This window comes from Heterodontus francisci, chromosome 3 (assembly GCF_036365525.1).
Source record: "Heterodontus francisci isolate sHetFra1 chromosome 3, sHetFra1.hap1, whole genome shotgun sequence".
NCBI lineage: Eukaryota > Metazoa > Chordata > Chondrichthyes > Heterodontiformes > Heterodontidae > Heterodontus > Heterodontus francisci.
Window position 1 is genome coordinate 146727307 of NC_090373.1, and position 23983 is coordinate 146751289.

Consider the following 23983-nt stretch of genomic DNA (forward strand, 5'->3'; position numbering starts at 1 on the left):
TTCCCTCTTTCCCCACACCCCTCCTCCCTCTTTCCCCACACCCCTCCTCCCACACACCCCTCCTCCCTCTTTCCCCCACACCCCCCCTCCCTCCCCTCCTTTCCCCACACCCCTCCTCCCTCTTTCCCCACACCCCTCACTCCCTCTTTCCCCACACCCCTCACTCCCTCTTTCCCACCCCCTCACTCCCTCTTTCCCACACCCCTCCCTCCCCTCCCCTCCCCCCATCCCCCTTCCCTCTCTCTCCCCTCCCCCTTCCTCTCTCCCCTCCCCCTTCCCTCTCTCCCCTCCCCCTTCCCTCTCTCCCCTCCCCCTTCCCTCTCTCCCCTCCCCCCTTCCCTCTCTCCCCTCCCCCTTCCTCTCTCCCCTCCCCCTTCCCTCTCTCCCCTCCCCCTTCCTCTCTCCCCTCCCCCTTCCCTCCCCTCCCTCTCTCCCTCCTCTCTCTGCTTCCCTCTCTCTCGCTCTCCCTCCCTCCCCCATCTCTCTCTCTCTTTCTCTCTCTCCCCCCTCCTTTCCGCCCCTCCCTCTCTCTCACTCCCCCCTCCCTCTCCTTATCCCTCCCCCTCTCAATCCACCCTCTCTTTCCTCCTTCCCTCTCTCTCTCTCTCTCCTCCTTCCCTATCTCTGTCTCCTCCCTCCCCTTTCTTTCTCCTCCCTCCCCCCTCTCTTTCTCCTCCCTCCCCCCTCTCTCTCTCTCCTCCCTCTCTCTCATTCAGTTTCACATTTTTGACATTATTCTGAGCAAGCTGTCAGGATGATTTGTAAGATCAATCAATGTTATACTCTGATGAGGTAAGTTTTGGTGACAGTTGTAGACAGTGGTGTTGCGAAAGTGGTGTGAATGTGATAGCCTACTTTTGATAAACACCTATACTGTACCAGTATGGAATTTGAAACAATCTTCATATTGATTAACAAAAATGTAATTTTCTTTGAATTACGCTGTCTTCAAAAAAATATGCTGAATTAGAAATCTCACAGTTGAGGGGGCTGGCGACATATAAAGATTTGTTCTGAGGAAAATGTCCAAATTTAGCTCCAGTTTTGATTTTAATCTTTGTGCATTTTAACATTCTTACTTTGTTTTCTGAGTTATAATAGAAATGCCAGGTCCGTTACATGCAAGGTCATGATCTTTACTAGATAAACCCAGATGATCAAATCTTAGCATTCTGAAAATTAACTGTCCATAAAAAAAGCAATCGTCTTCTCGCCTTTAAATCCATAGTAGGACCTTTTTTCCCCTATTTCCAAAGGAAATTATTTTCCTGCGGCATGCCGGCAGCTCTGAGCACTCATTAAATTCTTAGTTGACCTTTATGTTCAAAGCCAATTTCTTCAATATTGGACATTTGAATCAACAGCTGAATCTGTGGGTGAAACCTTTTTCTAATGGATTACAGGAAGGCCTTGGGCTTCCCAGCTGGAACCCCAGCACAAATTTGTGTGCTTTTAGCATCAACTGTGGTCAGTTGGTGAGACATCTGATTGCAATTAAAATTATATCCTGTCCCAAATGAAACACATAACTAGAGTGCAGCCAGAGGAAATAGGCACATTAAAAACAATTTATTTTGAAGGATATGGTAAAGTTGAAGACAGTATGGAGCATAACATTAATTTCCCTAAACTTATCTCTCAAATTAAGGATCTGGAGAGAAACTTAGAGCTGAGCAGCAACAGCTTCCTCAGGCAGATGACCTCTGAACGGAAGAAAACGCATGAGGCTCAAGAAAATGTTCAGAATCTCCAGGAGTCAATCCAGCATCTTGGTCAGAAACTGAAGGTATTTCGCCTTATAGTGGCTTTGTCAAATGGAGGAAATTTCTTCTCGCCAGTAATCAGCAATATATAATCAACATTAATTAAATAATGATGAAATTTGTTGTATTGGGGTATTGTTAATATGCCAGAAAACCTTAATTTCTTCAGTAAAGTTGTTATCCAGTCAGATAAATTTAATATAATTGTCAAAATGTATATACAGGCAAATTAAGTTTTTGCACCGAAAAGACATCCATGCTTCATATTAATTTTCAAAAAAAGGGGACGATTTTGAGAAAAATTGTGATCGTAATTCATTTAATATGGTGAATTTGTATTCAGTAATTACCATCTTAATTTTTTGACCATTTATTATTTCAAGTATTTCTGATCAAGATACACTCTAAGCCTTTGAAGACATCTGTGTGATCTCAGGCCAGAGTTGTTTTTCTAATTGAACGGATCAGACGTAAAAGGAGTATGAGCTTTTTGAGAACTTCTGCTTTCTTTCTGATTTCACTGAGTGCTTCAGTAACCTTCATTTAAGATGCTGTATTACATACAGCACTGACGAGAAGTAGTTGCTGAAGATAACATTGTGTAAAAAAAAAAAATGTACAGAAAGATAACTAGCCAATCGCTTGTGATAGTTTTCTTTTAACATTAAAGCTGAGCAGCTGGATAACTCAATTAGTAAGGTCTCTACTGTGTGTGAAACTTAGCTGTGCATCCCAAGAAGATCTAGGCCTGATTATCAAACTGTTCTAAATTAACTGATCCTAGCCAAGGTGCCTATAGGGACGTGACAGTTGGGCTAGTGAGAAGTATATGTAGGCTGAGGTTTAGCTGTTTCTTCTAAAATTAGAAAACAGTTAATTTTTCCATATTTATTCAAAGGAGAAGGAAAAGGAGCTAGATGTGAAGAATATTTATGCCAACCGCATGCTCAAAGCATCACCAAAGAAAGATATTGAAAGTACACCTAAGAAAAAAGGTAAACATTTTTTCTGGTTGCTAAAACTGTTTTTGGTCCTGTCCAAGGTCGTGTGCATTTTCTAAAACATAATCTTTTATATATAGTTTAGGTGTTGTTAAATGCAGTTTTGTTCATTTAGATGCTAAGCAGCAAATGGAAAAGCACTATTTTTGTAAGTCATCCATTATGAGAAATAAGTAAATTTATATGATCTAAAAATAAGAACACTGGATCTTGTTTTTTTAAACATTTATTGCTCTTGCAAGAAAAAAAGATGCCTGTTGAAAATATAACTTAATTATCTTGTAACTTTACTGATTAGAATTGGAACTACTGCTAAGTACTGCTGTGCAAGGATTAACTTCTATAATCCCCACACATAGCAACCTTCAAAGTTTAGAAAAGCTAATAAACAGCTTCAAAAAAGCTGACAACTCAACAAAAAAAACTGAAACAGTCCTGAATAAAGGCCTTATGACCAAGGCCACTACTTTAAGCTGACTGAAAAAATTAAATACCTTTTGATTACATTGATTGATTAAGCGCTGTCAGCAAGGTTATTGACCTGAAACATTAATTCGATTTCTCTCCACAGATGCTGCCTGATATGCTGAGTATTTCCAGCATTTTCTGTTTTTATTTGTTAATGGAGGGTTGTGTCCTGACTAACATGATTGAATTTTTTGAGGAGGTAACAAGAAGGATTGATGAGGGTAGCACATTTGATGTAGTCTACATGGATTTTAACAAGACTTTTGACAAGGTTCACAAGGAAGACTGATCAGAAAAGTAAGAGCCCATGGGGCCCAAGGAAAAGTGACAAGTTGGATTCAAAATTGGCTCAGTGGCAGAAAGTAAAGGGTAATGGTGGTGTATGTTTTTGTGGCTGGAAGACTGTTTCCATGGGGTTCAGCAAGACTGTACTAGATCCCTTCCTTTTCCTGGTATATAATCAATGATTTAGACTTAAATGTAGGGGACATGGTTAAAGTTTGCAGATGATGCAAAAATTGGCCATGTGGTGATAGTGAGGAGGAAACCTGTAGACTGCAAGAAGATATCAAGGGATTGGTCAGGTGGGCAGAAAAGTGGCAAATGGAATTCAGTCTGGAGAAGTGTGAAGTATTGCATTAGGGAAGGGAAAACAAGGCAAAGGAATACACAATAAATGGTAGGATAATGAGGTGTAGAGGAGCAGTGGGACCTTGAAGTGCATGTCCACAGATCTTTGAAGGTAGCAGGACAGATAGATAAATAGGTTAGGAAGGCAGATAGGATTCTTTTCTTTATTAGTCGAGACATAATCTGTAAGAGCAGGGAGATTATGCGAGGACTGTTTAAAATACTAGTTAGGCCACAGCTCGAGTACTGATCACCACATTACCTGGAAATGCACTTGGTGTCGTAACCTACAAGGCTATGGACCAAGAGCTGGAAAGTGGGATTAGGCTAGCAGCTGTTTCTCAGCTGGCCCAGACCTAATGAGCTGAATGGCCTCCTTCTATCCTGTAAAGTTCTATCGCTATGAATTTCAGCCTTTCATTAATATTTTGGAATTGAATTCTGCAATTATTTATTTATCTGTGAAAACTAAAACCTAATGGCCTCAAGAATAATATATGAAAAGAAATAATTACCTTGGGAGTTCAGTGGCACTTGAAGTTGTCATTGTATGTTGTGGATTGGAGTCAGGTATTACCGTCAAATGGGTAATAAAATTGGGTAGAAGTAGTCTATGAGAGGTACCTGCCGCTAATGGTGAGTTAGAGAGGGGAGAGGCTGGCAGCCAGTGGATCTATTGGACTAGGACAGCAACCAACAAAGAGTTGGAAGTGTGGTGGTGGGGGGGGGGGGGGGGGGGGAGGGGTGCAGGTGGTGGTGGTGCATGGCAGCAGTAGGTGGTGGAGATGTGGTAAATGGGGTTGAAATCTTACTCACCAGGAGGAAAATTTTGCTGATCGGGACAAAGTGAAAGTCAACCCATGAAGATGGGAGTTTTGCGGGCTATAAACGTACTCCCATTCGGGGATGTTTGAGGGTTGAAAACTTGCTGAGTGGAGCGAGAGGGTTTGAAGGTGTAAGTCTTGCTTAGTGAGGGAGAGGGAGTAGGAGTTCAAAATTTGTTAAGATGGAGGGGGTTTAAAGCCTGGAGTTTTTAGCAGTAGAGGAAACTGGGAGCTGTAAACATACCTATTTAACAAGATGATGGCTGAAGGTAGATTATTTGCTCAATGTATATATAATGATCAGTATAGCACATTATGGTAAAAAAATAATTGTCCCCTTTTCCGGGCCCTGATTCAGTGCTGTGTGATTAGTGCATGTCTATATGTATGCAGGTGCAATAGTTGATTGAAGTAATAATATAAAGAATACATTCTGAAGGATTGCAATATTATAGATTTATTGAAACAGATATAAAAGAACATTTTAATGCACAAAAGACTACTGCATGTATGGAAGGTTAATGCCAGCACAGAACTGAATGGCCTGTTTACTTGTTGTCTTCTCTATATGTACGGTTTCCGTCCTGTTCTGTGTGTAATCTCTAAATATAAAATCAAGCACTAACACTGCCAGTTAACAATGAAATTGTTAATAAAGCAGACTTGTCCTATGCACTGGCAAAAAAATTAAATAATTCTCTGCAAGCTTCAATTAATTAACCAATTCTCCAGACTTGATTTTATGTACTGCTTCATAATATTTTTAAGGCTATTGTAAAACGTATCTGTATCTAACATCTATAATGTAAAATGATTAAATAGTGTTTTCACTGTGCAAGGACGTTATGGAGGGAAAAGGTCAACAAAAAAGGCCATCTTCTGGATTAAACTAAATTTTAAATAACTAAAGATTGTTACTATGATGTGCAATGCCACAGGAGATGGACTGATATAAATGAATAATAAACATGTAACTAATCTGGTTTGTTATTGCTTGTTTTTCTATATACTTCAGCTACAGTGCCCAACCATGCAAAAGGAGTACAGACTGAAGGGTACTTCTTACCTTTAGAGTTTCCAACACCACCCCTAGCTATTAGTGGTGAAGAAGAACTGAGGATAAAAGGAGAATATTCCCAAATGGTACGTTTATTCTGATATATATGCTTTCTACAAAATGGTTGAGGATAATAGCCTATCGCTTCATTAAGTTATATTTGATTAAAAAGTTTAATAATGAGACAAAAGCCAGACATTAGTGTTACAATACAGATAGCCAGGTGGTGAAGGATAGAACACTGGAGCATAGTCTTTATACACGTCGAAGCCTTTATTTACAGAGACACATATTGTGCATCTCCGACCATCAACACTTTCAATCTGCTCCTATATATATGTATTTGAGCACAGGTGAGTTCCCAATTAATGCCCACTACCTGAATACGATTAAACCACCCAATTGATAAACAATTAACAGTCAGAAGCTCTAATTTTCTGTTTTTATCAGCTGTATTTGCTATGCTGAATTCTCCCATGATACATCTGTATCATTGCTGAGGAAATATACATTCCAAAGGATCAACTCCACTCCGCTGATGGAAGTGCGGCCATATCTGATGACGCTGACCTTGACCCAGATTTTGTTGGCATGTCATTAGCATTGTCAGGATACTTCAGCACTAATCTCCCTTTAGAATGCAGAATGGCCCACAGTCATTCCACTTGGAAGTGCCAGTGGCCCTTACTAGACAAAAGAAAAAATGTGTGCCAGAAATCTTCATCTGCAAAGTTAGTCCTCTACTTCATAAAGATAATCAATTACCTCTGGGACTTTTAAGGGTATAAAGAGCAGAATTCCTGGAGTAGCCTAGACACACCCCTTTTAATGTGGGCTGGGGCAGTGCAAGATCTTTCCATAGGATCCCCTCTCCCAACAGAAAATTGCAGTACCATTCTGCATTCTAAAGGAAGATGAGTGCTGAAGCATCCTGCCAACACTCATGACCTGCCAACAAAGTCTGGATCACAGTCAGAGTATCAAAAACATGGGGTGAAATACAAGCACAAACTAGTTCAACCCCATTTTCCGATCCAAGGCCAGATTGGAATTTTGGGCTCATTTTTTTTTTTCAAAAACGTTTTTGCAGTAAAAATACATGTTGTAAACAACCACCAAAAGTGCATTTCTGATTAAGTTGTTCAGATTTAACCCTCAACCACAGTTGCAACCAATACATTTGTTTCTTCTCTTCATTTTAATTACATTTTATTTTCTTTATTTTGTTTTTCTCACTGAATTTTCTCTGCTGGTTTTTCCTTTCCCTTGACAGTATTGACACTTTGCTGATATAGGGTTCTTGTGATGCCATTCATCTTTGCCCCATAAGCTTTGACAGTATCATGAGGCTATTCCTGCACAGGATGCATCATCATCATTTACTCATTTATACACATATTGAGGTCACTGGATAGTGAGCAGGAGTCCTGATTAATCCCCAATCCAGGAGTGTTGAGGCCAATCACCCTGGCCTCTACTGCTGACCTGGCAAAGATTCGCGGAAATTATATCTGGAGACTTCTTAGAGCTCACCTATTTACTGGAGAAGCTCACAGCTATTAGGAAGGCCTCATCTCCTTTTCTTTTAGTTCTTTCTATACTATACTCCATTCCTCAAGAATAGGATGGGGAAGCCTCTTGAGTACAGTTAGTTTAGTTTAGTTTAGAGATACAGCACTTAAACAGGCCCTTCGGCCCACCGAGTCTGTGCCGACCATCAACCACCCATTTATACTAATCCTACACTAATCCCGTATTCCTATCACATCCCCACCTATCCCTATATATTTCCCTACCACCTACCTATACTAGGGGCAATTTATGATGGCCAGTTGCTGAGAGTGGTCCACCATGACTCTCCTTTCTGTTGGACAGTATGTGCTATGTGGGATGTTTGTGAGCGTGAGCCTGCATAATGTCACCTTGTGTCATGATACACTATATGTTGTACTGTTTCACTGGCCTTTTAGATAGATTTTCAGATGTGGAGGAATTTTTTTTCTATGTAATTATTTACAAATTATTCACCAGACTCTCAATATAAAAATGTTATTTAACATATTAGCTATTCTGTGGTAGTCGTATTCATGGTGAGTCATAACCACACAGAGAGATTGAAAGGGTGAAACGAAGGATTAGAGAGCAGGACAGAGGGCGTTAAGGGACAGAGATAGAGAGGGAGAGATCTGTGGAAAAGAGAGATGTAGGAGGCAGAAAGAAAGAAATTAGCCAAAGGGAGACTGTCAGTCCAGGTTGACAGATTGGAACTGCAGAAACAGAAATATTGGCGACATTAGGGATCAGATTTCATGCAGAGAGAGACTGTAGACACAGATTGTTAGGCAGAGAGATTTGAGAGACAGAATGGGGTTGAAGTAGGCAGAGAGCATTAGTAGAACAAAGACAGATTAGTGGGGGCAGAAAATGAGGTTGAGTCAGAATGAGAGAAATAGAAAAGGAATTGAAAAACAGCAGAAGAAACATTCAAGAGACAGATAGAAAGATTGCAGCAAAAGACAAACAGATGAACAGAAAGAAAGTTCAGCACAGAATGAAAGGCTATAGGAGACACACACAGTCTAGGAGGGTAGCACAAACCAGAGGCAGAGACAGAGCAATCAGCATTACATAAACATCTGGTAGACAAGGGAATAGTCACATCAAGGTAAGAGATTAACTAGGCGACAAGGACACAAAGATAATCACAAATAGAACCACAAAAAGACCACAAGAAAAAGACACAAAGATCAAGGAAATTTACATTGCAAGAAAATAAGACTGCTAAGAGAAAACACATCTTCGAGGAAGAGACACAGACCCTGGGCTGAATTTTATGCTGCACAGCAGTGGGCGTAAAAAATGGCAGCTCGCATGCGTGGACTTACTTCGCGGAGCCGCCGCAACATTGAACATGGATGTCTCCTATAGCCTTTCATTCTGTGCTGAACTTTCTTTCTGTTCATCTGTTTGTCTTTTGCTGCAATCTTTCTATCTGTCTCTTGAATGTTTCTTCTGCTGTTTTTCAATTCCTTTTCTATTTCTCTCATTCTGACTCAACCTCATTTTCTGCCCCCACTAATCTGTCTTTGTTCTACTAATGCTCTCTGCCTACTTCAACCCCATTCTGTCTCTCAAATCTCTCTGCCTAACAATCTGTGTCTACAGTCTCTCTCTGCATTGAACATGGAGGCTCATTTACATGGCCGGGGCAGACCACACCACCCCCCACAACCGATGACGTGGAGGGGGTGGGTGTTCCATCCCCGGCAACGGCGTGAAGCACCACTGCACAGGCGCCAACGCCATTTTTAAAAGGCTTTGAGCCCTTCAGTTTAGTTTACATCTTTTAAGATACATCCCTTTTAAATGTTATTAAAAATTTAACATAATGTTTCTTGTTTCTTGTCCCTTGTAAATTTTTGTTCGTAGTAGTCAGGTTTACTACGAGTAATAAAGCTTATTAGATTGGTTGGTGTGTATTTCTATTTATCTTAACTAGGGAATTTCAATCGTAAGTACATCATTTATTGAAATAATAAGAATATAAGCACAGACAGGACTAGAGGCATTAATTAAAATTTAATCTGTAAAACAATTAATAAATTAAAAGCTATAAAGATGGCTGAACAGGTCATGTGTCGCACCTGCAGAATGAGAGAGCTCAAGGACATCTGTGTGATCCAAGGCGCAAACATCTGCAGTAAGTGTCTGCGGCTGATGGAACTTCAGCTCAAAGTCATTTAGCTGGAGGCCGAGCTGCAGGCACTGCGACACATCAGGGAGGGGGAAAGTTACCTGGACACTTTGTTCCAGGAAGCAGTCACATCCCTTAGGATAGTCAGATTTGGTCCATCATCAGGGACAGGAGGGTGTGACAGTGAGTGAGGCAGGTATGCGGATCGAGAAGGTAGAAGTGGAGTAGTCTCAACCCTTGCAGTTGTCCAACAGGTTCGAGGTTCTTGAAGCTTCTATGGACAAAAGCGGGGGCTGTAGGGTGGATGAGCGAACTGACCATGACACCGTGGCCATTTAAGTGGGGAGAGTTAATAGGAATGTAGTGGTTGTAGGGGACAGTATAGTCAGGGGGGTTGACACAGTTCTCTGCAACAGTGAGCGAGAGTCCAGAAGGCTGTATTGCTGTAAGGACATTTCCTCAGAGCTGGAGAGGAACCTTCAGTGGAAGGGGGAGGATCCAGTTGTCATGGTCCATGTAGGTACCAACTACATAGGTAAGACTAGGAAAGATGTTCTTCTTAGAGAGTATGAGCAGCTAGGGGCTAAATTAAAAATCAGAACCTCAAAGATAATTTCTGCATTATTACCTGAGCTACAAGCAAGTTGGAGTAGGGTAAATAAGATTAGAGAGTTAAATATGTGGCTCAAAGATTGACGTGGGAGAAAAGAGTTTCGATTCATGGGGCACTGGCACTAGTATTGGGGAAAGTTGAAGCTATACCGTTGGGATGGTCCTCACCTGAACTGTGCAGGGCTCAGTGTTCTGGCAAGTCGTATGACGAGGGCGGTAGAAAGAGCTTTAAATAGTGGCAGGGGGAGGAATCAAGTGAGGGCAGATGTGATAAATTAAAGAGAGAGGACAAGGCAAGAGAACAAGGTAGCAACAAGGGAATTGATATCTGAAAGTGACAGGAAGGGACAGAATGTATAAGCTTAAGAGTGCGCCAGCAGATAAGGCTAGAGGATGTGAAAATAATAAAAAGACAGAATTACAGGCACTCTATCTGAATGCACACATCATTCACAACAAGGTAGATGAATATATGGACAAATGGAAGTAAACAGCTATGATCTAATTGCCATTACGGAGACATGGCTGCAGGGTGACCAAGGCTGGGAACTGAATGCCCAAGGGTATTTGACATTTAGGAAGGATAGGCAAAAAGGAAAAGGAGTAACGCTGTTAATAAAAGATGAAATCAGTACATTAGTGAGAGAGGATCTTAGATTGAAGATCAAGATGTAAAATCAGTTTGGGTGGAGCTAAGAATTAGCAAGGAGCTGCAACCATTGGTAGGAGTTGTCTATAGGCCACCAAACAGTAGTGGTAATGTAGGACACGGTACAAATCAGGAAATTAGACGTGCATGTAATGAGGGTAATACAGTAATCATAGAGGACTTCAATCTACATATAGATTGGGTAAACCGTCTTCTTCTTCTTTGGCCTCCTTGTTTCGAGAGACAATGGGTAAGCGCCTAGAGGTGGTCAGTGGTTTGTGAAGCAGCGCCTGGAGTGGCTATAATGGCAAATTCTAGAGTGACAGACTCTTTCACAGGCGCTGCAGATAAAATTGGTTGTTGGGGCTGTTACACAGTTGGCTGTCTCCTTGCGCTTCTGTCTTTTTTCCTGCCAACTGCTATGTCTCTTCGACTCGTCACTCTTTAGCCCCGCCTTTATGGCTGTCCGCCATCTCTGGCGATCACTGGCAACTGACTCCCACAACTTGTGGTCAATGTCACAGGACTTCATGCTGCGTTTGCAGACGTATTTAAAGCGGAGATATGGACGACCGGTGTGTCTGATACCAGTGATGAGCTCGCTGTACAATGTGTCCTTGGGGATCCTGCCATCTTCCATGCAGCTCACATGGCCAAGCCATCTTAAGCGCCACTGGCTCAGTAGGGTGTATATGCTGGGGATGTTGGCCGCCTCGAGAACTTCTGCGTTGGAGATACGGTCCTGCCACCTGATGCCAAGGATTCTCCGGAGGCAGCGAAGATGGAATGAATTGAGACACCGCTCTTGGCTGACTTATGTTGTCCAGGCCTCGCTGCCATAGAGCAAGGTACTGAGGACACAGGCTTGATACACTCAGACTTTTGTGTTCCGTCTCAGTGCGCCATTTTCCCACACTCTCTTAGCCAGTCTGGACATAGCAGCGGACACCTTTCCCTTGCGCTTGTTGATTTCTGCATTGAGAGACAGGTTACTGATGGTAGATGAACTCTTGAACCACTTCCAGAGCATGGTTGCTGATATTGATTTTCTTGAGGCTGATGGTTAGGCCAAATCTAATTAGCACTAATACTGTGGAGGGCAAATTCCTGGAATGTATACAAGATGGTTTTCTAGAACAGTACGTTGAGGAACCAATCAGAGAACAGTCTATTCTAGATATAGTATTGTGCAATGATTAATAATCTCATTATAAAGGAGCCTCTAGGGAAGAGTGAACATAATATGATAGAATTCTACTTTAAGTTTGAAAGTGATGTAGTTCAATCCGAAACTAGGGTCTTAAATCTAAACAAAGGAAACTATGAGGGGCAAATTGGCTGTGGTAGATGGGGAAACTAAATTAAAAGGTATGACAGTAGATGGGCAATGGCCAGCATTTAAAGAATTAATACATGGTGTACCACAAATTTACATTCCTCTGAGGCACAAAAACCCAGCAGGAAAGATGTCCAAAGGGACATGGGTGTCTTTGCTCATGAGTCACTGAAAGCTAACATGCAGGTGCAGCAAGTAATTAGGAAGGAAAATGGTATGTTGGCATTTATTGCAAGCGTATTTGAGTACAGGAGTAAAGAGGTCTTGCTGCAATTGTCGAGAGCCTTGATGAGACTGCACCTGGCGTATTGTGTATAGTGTTGGTCCCATTACCTAAGAAAGGATATACTTGCCATAGAGGGAGTGCAACGACACTTCACCAGACTGATCCCTGGAATGGTGGGATTGTCCTATGAGGAGAGATTGAGGAGACCGAGCCTATATTTTCTAGGGTTTAGAAGAATGAGAGGTGATCTCATTGAAGCGTACAAAATTCTTACAGGGCCCGACAGGGTAGATGCAGGAAAGATGTTTCCCCTGGCTGGGTGGGGTGGGGAGGGGTGCGGCGTGGTTCTAGAATCAAGGGACACAGTCTCAGAATAAGAGGTAGGCCATTTAGGACTGTGATGAGGAGGAATTTTTTCACTCAGAGGATGGTGAATCTTTGGAATTCTCTATCCCAGATGGCTGTGAAGGCTCAGTCAATATGTATATTCAAGTCAGAAATCGACAGATTTCTAGATATTAAAGATATCAAGGGATGTGGGGATGGAGCAGGAAAAGGTAGAAGGTCAGCCATGATCTAGCTGAATGGCAGAGCAGGCTCGAGGGTCAGAATGGCCTACTGCTGCTCCTGTTTCCTATGTTCCTACGTTTCTATAATACAATTAAGACACTACCATCAGGTGAGTAGAGTTGTGAGCGATGTTACGTCACAGGAGTGCTACTAGTATATTAATGTATATTAAATATAAATGATCAAAAAAAAAGAGAAAGTTAGCCTACAAAACAATAGCAAGTAGTTCAGGAGTGTTTCTTTGGTTTACTCACCTGTTCTTTAAATGAATGATTGGCTGTTTGTTTAATTGGGAGTGATGGGAAAGAGAGAGGAGGTCACCATCTTGACAGCCATCTCCTGTGGACTCTCTACACACGTGGGGCTGAATTTTTAAAGCTCACTGCCGAGATCGGTGGCAAGCTTCAAAATTGGCACAGCACACGTGCGAGATGTACGTTGCTGAGCAGCTCATTTACATGGAGGGGGCGGAACGCCCACTCCGTCCCCGCCAACGGCGTCCGGCGCCATTTATAAGGGGCTTCAAGCCCTTCAGTTGGATTTAAATTTTAAAGTTACAATTTTAATAGCACTTTGAATCCCCCCAGCAATGAGTAATCAATATATAAATTGCCCTCTTCCCCCAAAAAAACATTTATTGCGATCCAGAACTGCCCCCCCAACTTTATTAACTTTGACCCTCAACCAATAGGAAGAGTTTTCTCCCCTCCTCCCCCCGGCCCCGCCCTGAAAACTTCACTGCTCCCCACTCCCCACCAGTGTGCCTCCTCGGATCTCCAAATGGAGACCCGAAGGCGCGGGAGTTCTGGCAACTGGCCAGAACATTGGCATGGGATGGCCGTCGTGACAAGGTAAGTAATTATTCATCTAATTTAAATTGATTAACATATTTTAATTAGGTCCCCGTTGTCGAGCAGCGGGGAGGCCGCCAAGAGGCCTCACGCTGCCGGTAATATGCGGCGGGGCCTTCTCGGCGTCGAGGCCCATGACGGGCCTCTCCTGGAGGTATTTTCCAGGCCCCCCATCCACGACCCCCAACATTGGGGGGCTGGTAAAATCCTGTCCTTGGTCTTGATCACCAATAATGACTGACCACCCACATCTCTCTCTCCTTTCAATCCCATTCTCTTCTGTGTATGCTCCTGGAAAAATATCTGTTACTTACATGAAACTACACATGGAACAGAGGTAGCCATTTCAGCCCCTTGAACCTGCTGTGCCTTTCAGTTAGGTCATGGCTGATCTATAACCCAAGTCCATTTACCTGCCTCCGCTCCATATATTTTGATACCCTTACCTGACAGAAATATACCAATCCCAATCTTGAAAGCTCCAATAGATCCAGCATCACAGTCTTTTACGGGAGAGAGTTCTAGTTTTCAAATACCTTTCATGTGGAAAAAGTGCTTCTTGATTTCACTCCTGAATGGACTAGCTCTATTTTTAAGATCATGTCCCTTTGTTCTTGATTCCCCCACCAACAGAAATAATTTCTTTGTTTCTAACTTGTCTTAAACACCTCAATCAGGTCACCCCTCAATTTTCTCTACTCAAAGGAATACACAGCAGGTTTATGCATCCTGCCCTCAGAAGCCCTGGTATCATTGTGGCAAATCTGCACTGAACCCCCAACAAGGCTTCCTGAGCCGCGATGCCCAAAGCTGAACACAGTACCCCAGACTGAGTCAAACCAAGGCTCTGTATGCATAATTTCCTCACTTTTGTATTCCAACCCATTTGAGATAAAAGCCAACGTAAAGGCTCAAACATTCTTATTAGCATTGTTGATTACTTTGTCTATCTGACTACAATTTTTTAATGATTTTACTCTTAGATTCCCAAATCTCTTTGCTCCTTTACAGTTCCTAGTTTCAAATAGAGACACCCTCATTTGGTATACGGCCTGCAGCATTATCTCCAACTCATTGTCATAATTCCTCATGTATCTGCCATTATGATTAAATGCTCGATTTTTCAGTCTGCACCTTAATTTTCCTTTAGTGGTAGCTCTGCGTTTTAAAAGCTGCTGCATTGCTCCAGCCAAGTGTGCTACTAGTAAAATAAAATTCTGTTTGAACTTTACCTTAATCTACAGATTTTCTTTAACTATTGAAATTGGTAATGTGGCATAGCCACTAGTAGATTGGGCAAAACCAACCCAGCCTTCAGCACAGCAGTAGTTTCAGTCCCTGCAAATTGGTCAGTTCAATCTCATTGTTGATAGTAGAAAATTATGGTTTATAGTTGTGTTTAATCATATTATTACAAAGCATTACTTTTAAGCATCTTGGGAAGTCTTGCTATGGTAAAAGCATTATATAAGTGCAAGTTGCTGTTAATGTTTTACCAAGTTATAATCCTTGTATTACGTCTATCAGTTGTTTTGGGGGAAAAGATTATGGATCAAAACATTTTCAAATAGTACTGTGGGCAATTTTATTGGTTCGCTTTCTTTATTTCAGTGGGATATTTTTCTGAGTGGTCGTTCAACATTGGATATTTTTATCACCGTAATTCTCAGTGGTGATTTTCCAGCTACTTTCTTCACTTTTGCTTTTTACATTCCTGACTTACTCAGCTCTGATTTGGTGCGATTTTAAGTTGAGCCAAATTGTGAAGCTAAAGTGCAGTCAAACATACCATTTTCAATTCATTAGATTGAGATTAATTTGTTTAAACCATTGCAAATGTAATCTCTGTTTTTTAGAAATGCATGACATCCTACGTCTTGAAAAATTATTACTGTTAAATTTTTCATTAATTCTGCCTGTCCTGGTGAATCAACTTAAGTCTGCATACGGCACTACGTGAATAAGTTGCACCCCTATTATTTTTTTCATCCCTTTGGTTTCTGCTGCATATCTACTAGTGGACAATGTGCCCCAAGATCAAATCTGTCTTGCACCTTGGTTGAGCCACCAGGAGCCCTAAATCATCATTCTCTTTACAGTCCTCACTGTATACTGAGAGAAAGAGATCCCTTCTGCTGAAGAAATGCCGAATCTGTCAGTGGAAACTGAGATCATTCTGCTACACCTAGTGTGAATGAGACTGACCTTGCTGGGTTTTTAAATGTGTTACGATCAGGTGAGAAGGGGTCGAAGGGCTCCCCTCTTTTTCCTCTCCTTGTTTGACCGCAACAGGTTCACTTCTTTTTGAAGTGGACATACTTGCCAATTCAGTGAGTGTTTAACTGTTTACGTGCTGTGATCATAAAAAGAACAGGTTTTCTTGAGTTTAACAAAGAAAGAGGTTAGCTTTATTGTACTTAAACCGATCTATGTAAAGTAATAAAATACACTCCAACTTTCATACCCACTCAAAGTTCACACACACATGCAGACAAATAGGGTACAAAGTGGGAGGGATAGATTGGTTAAATTAGAGTCCAAAGAAATAAAAGGGTATACAGTCTATGGAGGTTGGTGACTCAGCTGGCTTCAGACCAAATTCGGTAGTCAGGCGACTTTCCTTTGGTGGACCTGAGGCTTCCAATTTGAAGATGTGGATGGCTGATGTGGTTCTTCTGGAGACAGTAGTGCGGCTGATTTCCTTCAAGGAGTCTCTGTCTGCAGCAGGGGCTTGGTGGATTGGAGAGAGAGAAAGGAAGGAGGGACCCCACTCTGGTCTTCTCTCATCAGTGTCTAGCTGCTTGTTTCCTTACTGCAGAGAAAACACCAGCTTAAGCACACAAAGGGCTTATCAGATGACCGTCACACATTGTTTCAAACATTGTCGTTACTAGTGTATTCCCTCTTGCAACTTAATTAGTCCATGTCTAGGAACCCCCTTCTCACAGCTAGGGTCCCATTTGAGTGGTTTGTCTCTACCAGTTGAATCCTCAGGTATTGGCCTTGATACCTTGCTAAAGGGAACAGGTGGTTCACTCAGATTTATTTGTTATTTATTCCATTGTCCTTGATGGGTCTGTGCAGACATGCTGTCGCCATCTTTAGCTGTAAGTGTCAAGTCCCCTTTAATCTTTTTTTTATTCAATTCCAGTTTCCAACTGGTGGATTAAAAATCATCATTTGACATAAAGCAAGTTTTTGTAACAAATGTCTCTTTTTCTCTACAGTAACCTACAGTCCCATCCTGAGGCTCAGATTAGATTTTGGGCAGGTATTAGAAATCAAGTAACAGAAAATAGCATGTAATGGGATTTAGGACTGGAACAGTATTTGTTTATATTGTTTGGCTTTTTGTATTCCTACTTTTTAACCAGTTTTCAGTGTTTTGCCATTTTTTAAAATTATAAACTTTTCTTACCTTATTTTGTGGGCTTTTTCTTGCTTTAATTTTTGCGTTCTTTTTCTTGTTTCTCTTCTGTTTATCTGTGGTTCACAACAATATGTCACAACACAAACCTCTACAGTCTCAACAGTAGTTTTTCAGAATATTATGAACGCATGAAAAACTGCCACCTAGTTCCGTTATAAATAAATTATGTCGTATTGCTAAGGAAACACTGCCTCTCCTCTACCTCCTTTCTGTCTGCTTTTTTCTGCAGACTAGAGCTAGATTATAATTGTGTCTAACCATTATTGTGCTAGATATTTATGTTTAAAATTGGCCTAAATAAGAGAGATGATTTTAGAATTGGTGGATAGATCTGTATTTTGTATTATTAGTGCATCCAGTAATCGTTCTGGTTTGGATAAAGAAAAAGAAATCAAAATTTAAATTGCATCTAGCTGGCATTATAGAGGATTTGGTGATTGCTGTTCAGCTTCAGCATGGAAAAATTCCAACAGCAGTACTGTTCTTGGCAACAGGATGTGATTCAGTTTCCTAATGATAGGCTGGCAGATTTGATAATCGCAAGTGTGTCTGAGCTTCAAACTCTGGGGCCTTTGGCTGGTAGTTCGTTGCTACCTTGATAGTTGACACATTTGTGGTCCTGATAATAGGATCATAGGAAAAAGATGCAGAAGTAGGCCATTCAGTCTACTCTACCATTCAAACAGAACATGGCTGATCAATTACCTCTACACCATTTTTCTCCACTATCCCCATAGCCCTTGATGTTCTTAGTATTCAGGAATCTATCGATTTCTGTCTTGAACATGCTCAATGCTTGAGCTTCCACAGCCCTCTGGGGTAGAGAATTCCACAGATTCACCACCCTCTGAGTAAAGAAATTCCGAAGAAGGGTCACTGACCCGAAACGTTAACTCTGCTTCTCTTTCCACAGATGCTGCCAGACCTGCTGAGTGATTCCAGCAATTCTTGTTTTTGTTTCAGATTTCCAGCATCCGCAGTATTTTGCTTTTATTAAAGAAATTCCTCCTTGTCTCAGTCTTAAACGGCCTGCCCCTTATTCTGAGACTGTGTCCGCTTGTTCTAGATTCACCAGCCAAAGGAAACATCCTAGCCACGTCTACCCTGCCACGCCCTGTAAGAATTTTGTAAGTTTCAATGTGATCACGTCTCATTCTTCAAAACTCTAGAGAATACAGGCCCAATTTCTGCAATCTCTCCTCATAAGACAATCCCACCATCCCAGGGATTAGTCAGGTGAATCTCCGAAGCACTCCCTCTATGGCAAGTAACCTTTCCTTCGATAAGGAGACCAAAACTGTACAAGCTATGGCAGGTGTGGTCTAACCAAGGCTTTATACAATTGAAGCAGGACATCTTTACACCTGTACTCAAATCCCTTTGCAATGAAGGCCAATATACCATTTGCCTTCCTAATTGCTTGCTGCCCCTGCATACAGGCTGTTAGTGACTTATGAAGAAGGACACCCGATAATGCAGGATAGGTGTTCATCTAAAGAATTTTCAGTAGAAGTTGCTACTGAAATAGTCTTGACGAAAAGCAAAGTACTCAAAAGTTGATAGTGGAACTGATTCCATTTAACACAGAATGACAAAGGAAATTGGGGGTGAAGCATGTGAACCACTGGCTTAGATATTTGTTAATATTTGGTGCATTTGTTAATTATATATTAATTGTGTTTAATTGTATGCAGGTGATGGGCAGTAACTGGAAATTCACCATAAATAGACACAGATTGAAACTGTGGTTGTTGATTTAGGATGTGCATGCTTGTAATGTGCAACTCTGTAAATAGATGCTTATAAAAGTGTGTATAGATTGGCTCCAGTTCTATCCTTCACCAACTGGCTTTCTGGAATATAACACATTGATGCCTGGACTGGTTCCCATGGATTGGAGGGAGGCTCATGTGATCCTATTATTTAAGATGGGGAAGAAATCAGACCATGGAAATTTCGGAAAGTTGAGTTTGTTTTCTGTTGTGGGACAGAGGTTGAAGAGTTCATTGTTTAATAGGGAATCTCAGCATGGCTTCAGCAAACATCTGGAGTGGCTATATAAATACTGTGGCTACAAGAGCAGGTCAGACGCTAGGAATCCTTTGACGAGTAACTCACCTCCTGACTCCCCAAAGCCTGTCCACCATCTACAAGGCACAAGTCAGGAGTGTGATGGAATACTCTCCACTTGCCTGGATGGGTGCAGCTGCAACAACACTCAAGAAGCTCGATACCATCCAGGACAAAGCAGCCCACTTGATTGGCACCCTGTCCACAAACATTCACTCCCTCCACCACCGACGCACAGTGGCAGCAGTGTGTACCATCTACAAGATGCACTGCAGCAACGCACCAAGGCTCCTTAGACAGCACCTTCCAAACCCGCGATCTTTACCACCTAGAAGGACAAGGGCAGCAAATGCATGGGAACACTGCCACCTGCAAGTTCCCCTTCAAGCCACACACCATCCTGACTTGGAACAATATCGCCGTTCCTTCACTGTCACAGGGTCAAAATCCTGGAACTCCCTTCCTAACAGCAGTATGGGTGTACCTACCCCACATGAACTACAGAGGTTCAAGAAGGCATCAGACCACCACCTTCTCAAGGGCATTTAGGGATGGGCAAAAATGCTGGCCTAGCCAGCAACACCCACTTCCCATGAATGAATATTAAAAAACTTAGGTCGTTCTTCAGTAATCTGATTGACTGACCACTTTGAGAAGTGAGTAGTACAGTGGATGTAATTGTTTGTTCATAATTATTATTATATATTTATTGTGTCCTGTTAAACCATCTTCTCCTCTGATGAACAGATGGGAGGGATTGTGTCAAAGAGATTGCATAGTGGCAGGGCTAATTAGTGGTATATAGAATGAACCTAGGTGGGCCTAATGCTTTTAAATTTCCATTGTTGCCCCATGATTTACTGTTTTTGTAAGAGAAAGAGTACAGATGAGGGATTATTTGTTTTTAAATCTCTTACTTTAGACACAGTTCAGCATTATCGTGCTGTATTTTGTTAGTTTATCAATGTCTTGGGATTTCTATTGCATTACACAGAAAAGTATGTTTTACTTTTCATCTGTTCTTCAGAGGAGAAGGTGGTTTATTAGGACCCAACTATTTTCTTTTCTCACCCTGCATCTTTGTCTCTGGAGTTACCCAAGGATCTGTGTTTGGCCTCTTGCTCTTCTGCATCACCATGTGGGTCCTTGGTGACATCATCAAAGACATGGATCAGCTTCCACACTTAGAGGGCTGGATTTTATAAGATCGCTGACTATCTCTCAGCGGCGAGCTTCAAGAATTGCTGTCCGCCCACGTACACCCCACGTCGCAGAGCCGCCGCGATATTCAGTACGGCGGTTCATTCAAATGGCTGGGGTGGACCACAGTGGCACAGTGGCGCAGTGGTTAGCACTGCAGCCTCACAGCTCCAGCGACCCGGGTTCAATTCTGGGTACTGCCTGTTGGAGTTTGCAAGTTCTCCCTGTGTCTGCGTGGGTTTTCTCCGGGTGCTCCGGTTTCCTCCCACAAGCCAAAAGACTTGCAGGTTGGTAGGTAAATTGGCCATTACAAATTATCCCTCGTATAGGTAGGTGGTAGGGAAATATAGGGACAGGTGGGGATGTGGTAGGAATATGGGATTAGTGTAGGATTAGTATAAATGGGTGGTTGATGGTCGGCACAGACTCGGTGGGCCGAAGGGCCTGTTTCAGTGCTGTATCTCTAAACTAAACCCACCCCGATGACGTGGAGGGGGCGTCATTGCCTGGTTGCCGCCGCCATTTTTATAGGGCTTTGAGCCCTTCATCTCAATTTACATATTTAAAGGAATAGTGATTTAAAATAGATTTGAAATAATTACATAAATGTTTCTAGCCCTCTCCCACCCCTACAATTGCCATACAATGCATTCCTCCCCCATCCCCCAAAATACCTTGTGCACCTGACCTTCCGCCCCCCCCCACCGCCCCGCCCCCACAGTTGATAAACTATGTATTTTACCCCTTCCCACCATCCCCTACAGCAATCGGATGAGTTTGACCCCACACCCTCCCCCCACCGCCTCCTGCACTGAAATACTTACCTGCTCCCCACTCCCCACCAGTGTCCTGCATTGGGACCCTGGTCTGGTATCCGAAGGCATGGAAGTGCCGGCCACTGGCAGCAATATTGCGCTGGAATGGAAGGCGGGAGTGGGTAAATAATTAATTAATTTATTGAAATACAGCTAAATTTCGCTCCCGTCACCGACCGGCAGAAGGGCTACCACAAGGCCTCGCCCCCGCCAGCAATATTGGGCCGGGCCTTCCCAGTGTCGAGGCCCATGGCGGGCCTCTACCAGAGGCATTTTTCAGCTCCCCCCACCATCATGATCCCCAATTGCATTGGCTGCACTTTCCCCCATTTAAGTATTGGGAAGACAGAAGCCAATGTTTTTGGCTCCTACCGCAAACTCTTTCCCTTGCCACAGATTACATCCTGATCCTCAGTTGCTGTCTCAGGCTGAAGCAGATTGTTTGCAATCTTGGTGTCCTATCTGACTTTCTGCTGAGTTTCCAATCCCATATCCTGCCCATTGTTGCCCTTCCCTTATAAAGGCCATTCCCTCAGCCTCTCTGTTCCTGAAATCTTTATCCAATTCTTTGTCGCCTCCAGACTTGACTACTTTATTCTAACTAATCACCCACCATCCACCACCCTCTGTAAATTTCAGCTCATCCAATACTCTGCTGTTCATATTCTATCCTGCAGCAAATCCCACTCACCCATCAATCCTATCCTCGTTGTCCTACATTGGCTTCTGATCTCCCAACACCTCCATTTTAATATTCTCATTTTTGTTGTCCAGATCTCTTCATAGCCTCGTCTTTCTCCATGTCTGTAACCTCCTTCAGCCCTACAATATCACCCCCTCCCCAAACTGTCCATTTTGTCTGACTCTAGCCTTTTGTGCAACTCCTCCCTTTTGTCCACCATGACAACCATGCCTTCAGCTGCTTAGGCTGCACAGTCTGGAATTTCTCATATAACTACCTCCCTTCCCTCAAACCATTCTTAAAAGCCATCTGCTTGATCAAGCTTTTGGCCACCTCTTCTAATCTCCCAGTTTTGGGTTCAGCATCCATTTCTTTGATTGTATCTCTGCGGGTGCCTTAGGATGATGTTCTGGATCAAATGCATTCTATAATCATAACTGGGAAAAGTTAGAAATGTAACACATTTTCAGCAAGTGAAAGGGGAGAGGGTGGTAAAAGAACAAAAGGAAAGGTCTGTAATAAGGTGGAAGATAGGAGAGATTAAATGACAAGAGTTGGAGGTGCAAGGCCAAAGGGAGTGGTAATGGGGCAAGTATAGAAACAAAAGATGTGTTCAGTGGAGGTGTGAATGCCAGAATGGTGAACAGCTGCCATCCAAAAGCAAAAACAAGAGTAAAACTGAAACCTGCAAAGAAAAAGGAAACAGAACAGAGTCTGAAATTGTTAAATTCATTGTTGAGCCCAGAAGGCTGTAAAGTGCCTAATCAAAAGATGAGTTGCTGTTCCTCGAGGTTAGGTTGAGCTTCATTGGAATACTGCAGAAGGCCGAGGACAGAGAGGTCAGCATGAGAGCAAGGTGGAGAATTAAAATGCCTGGTGTCCAGAAGCTCAGGGTCATGCTTGCGGACTGAACTGGGGTGTTCTGCAAAACAGTCACTGAATCTGCAATTGGTCTCCCCAGTGTTGAGCAGGCTGCATTATTAGCAGCGAATACAGCACACAAAGGAACAAGTACATGTAAATCACTGTTTTACCTGGAAGGAGCATTGGGGGCCTTGAACAATGAGGAGAGAGGAGATAAAAGGCAGGTGTTGCATCTTCTGCGCTTGCATGGAGAGGTGCTGTGGGCAGGAGAGGTGAGAGTAGAAGTGCGTGAAATGGGAAGGACACGGCCAAGGGCCCTGTCAACCATGGTGAGGGGGAATCCTCAGTTGAGGAAAAAGGAAGACTTATCAGAAGTGCTGGTATGCAAGGATGCATCATCGGAACAGATGCAATGGAGAAACTGGGAGAATGGAATGGAGTCCTTACAGGAATCAAGTTATGAGGATGTGCAGTCGAGATAGCTGTGGGTATCAGTAGGCTTATAGTGAATATTCAGCCTATTACCAGAAATGGAGACAGTGAAGTCCAGGAAGGGAAGGGAAGAGTCGGAGATGGGTCATGTGAAGTTGAGAAGCAAAGTTGATGAAACCATCCAGTTCAGGGTGAGAGCAGGAAACGGCACCAGTATAGTTATCAATGTACTGGAAAAAGAGGTGAGGGAGGAGACCAAGTAGGACTGGAACAAGGAATGTTCCACATATCCCACAAAAAGGCAATCATAGCTAGGACCCATGTAGGTATCCACAGCAACATCTTTTATTTGGAGTAAGTGAATGGAGTTAAAGGAGAAGTTGTTCAATATGAGAACAAGTTCAGTGAGGCGGAGGATGGAGACTGGTTGGGCCCTCCATTCAAAGAAGAAGCGGAGAGCACAGACCGTCCTAGTGGGGGAATGGATGTGTAGAGGGATTGAACGTCCATAGTGAAGAGGCAACGGTTAGGGCCAGGAAATTGGTAACCGTTAAGTGATGAAGGGCATCAGAAGAGTCACGAATGTAGGTTGGGAAGAGACTGGACAAGGGGAGAGAAAAGAGTTGAGATAGGATTTACTACAAGCCCACTGACTCCCACAGCTACCTCAACTACACTTCCTCACACCTTGATTCCTGTGATGACTTCCATTCCATTCTTCCAGTTTCTCCATCTCTGTCACATCTGTTCTGGTAATGGAACCTTCCGTCACAGCACTTCTGATATATCTTCCTTTTTCCTGCTTTGTA

General features: G+C 42.6%; 1 protein-coding gene across 2 annotated transcripts in view; it reads left to right on the forward strand.

The window, feature by feature from the left end:
* The window catches only part of lca5 (lebercilin LCA5), a 143380-nt gene that overhangs the window by 50009 nt on the left and 69388 nt on the right, over window positions 1-23983 (forward strand). For both annotated transcript variants that reach the window (XM_068026758.1, XM_068026766.1), the window contains exons 4-6: window positions 1649-1786; window positions 2662-2758; window positions 5702-5829. In XM_068026758.1, the coding sequence (XP_067882859.1) occupies window positions 1649-1786; window positions 2662-2758; window positions 5702-5829 (363 nt within the window). The remainder of the gene's footprint in view (window positions 1-1648; window positions 1787-2661; window positions 2759-5701; window positions 5830-23983) is intronic.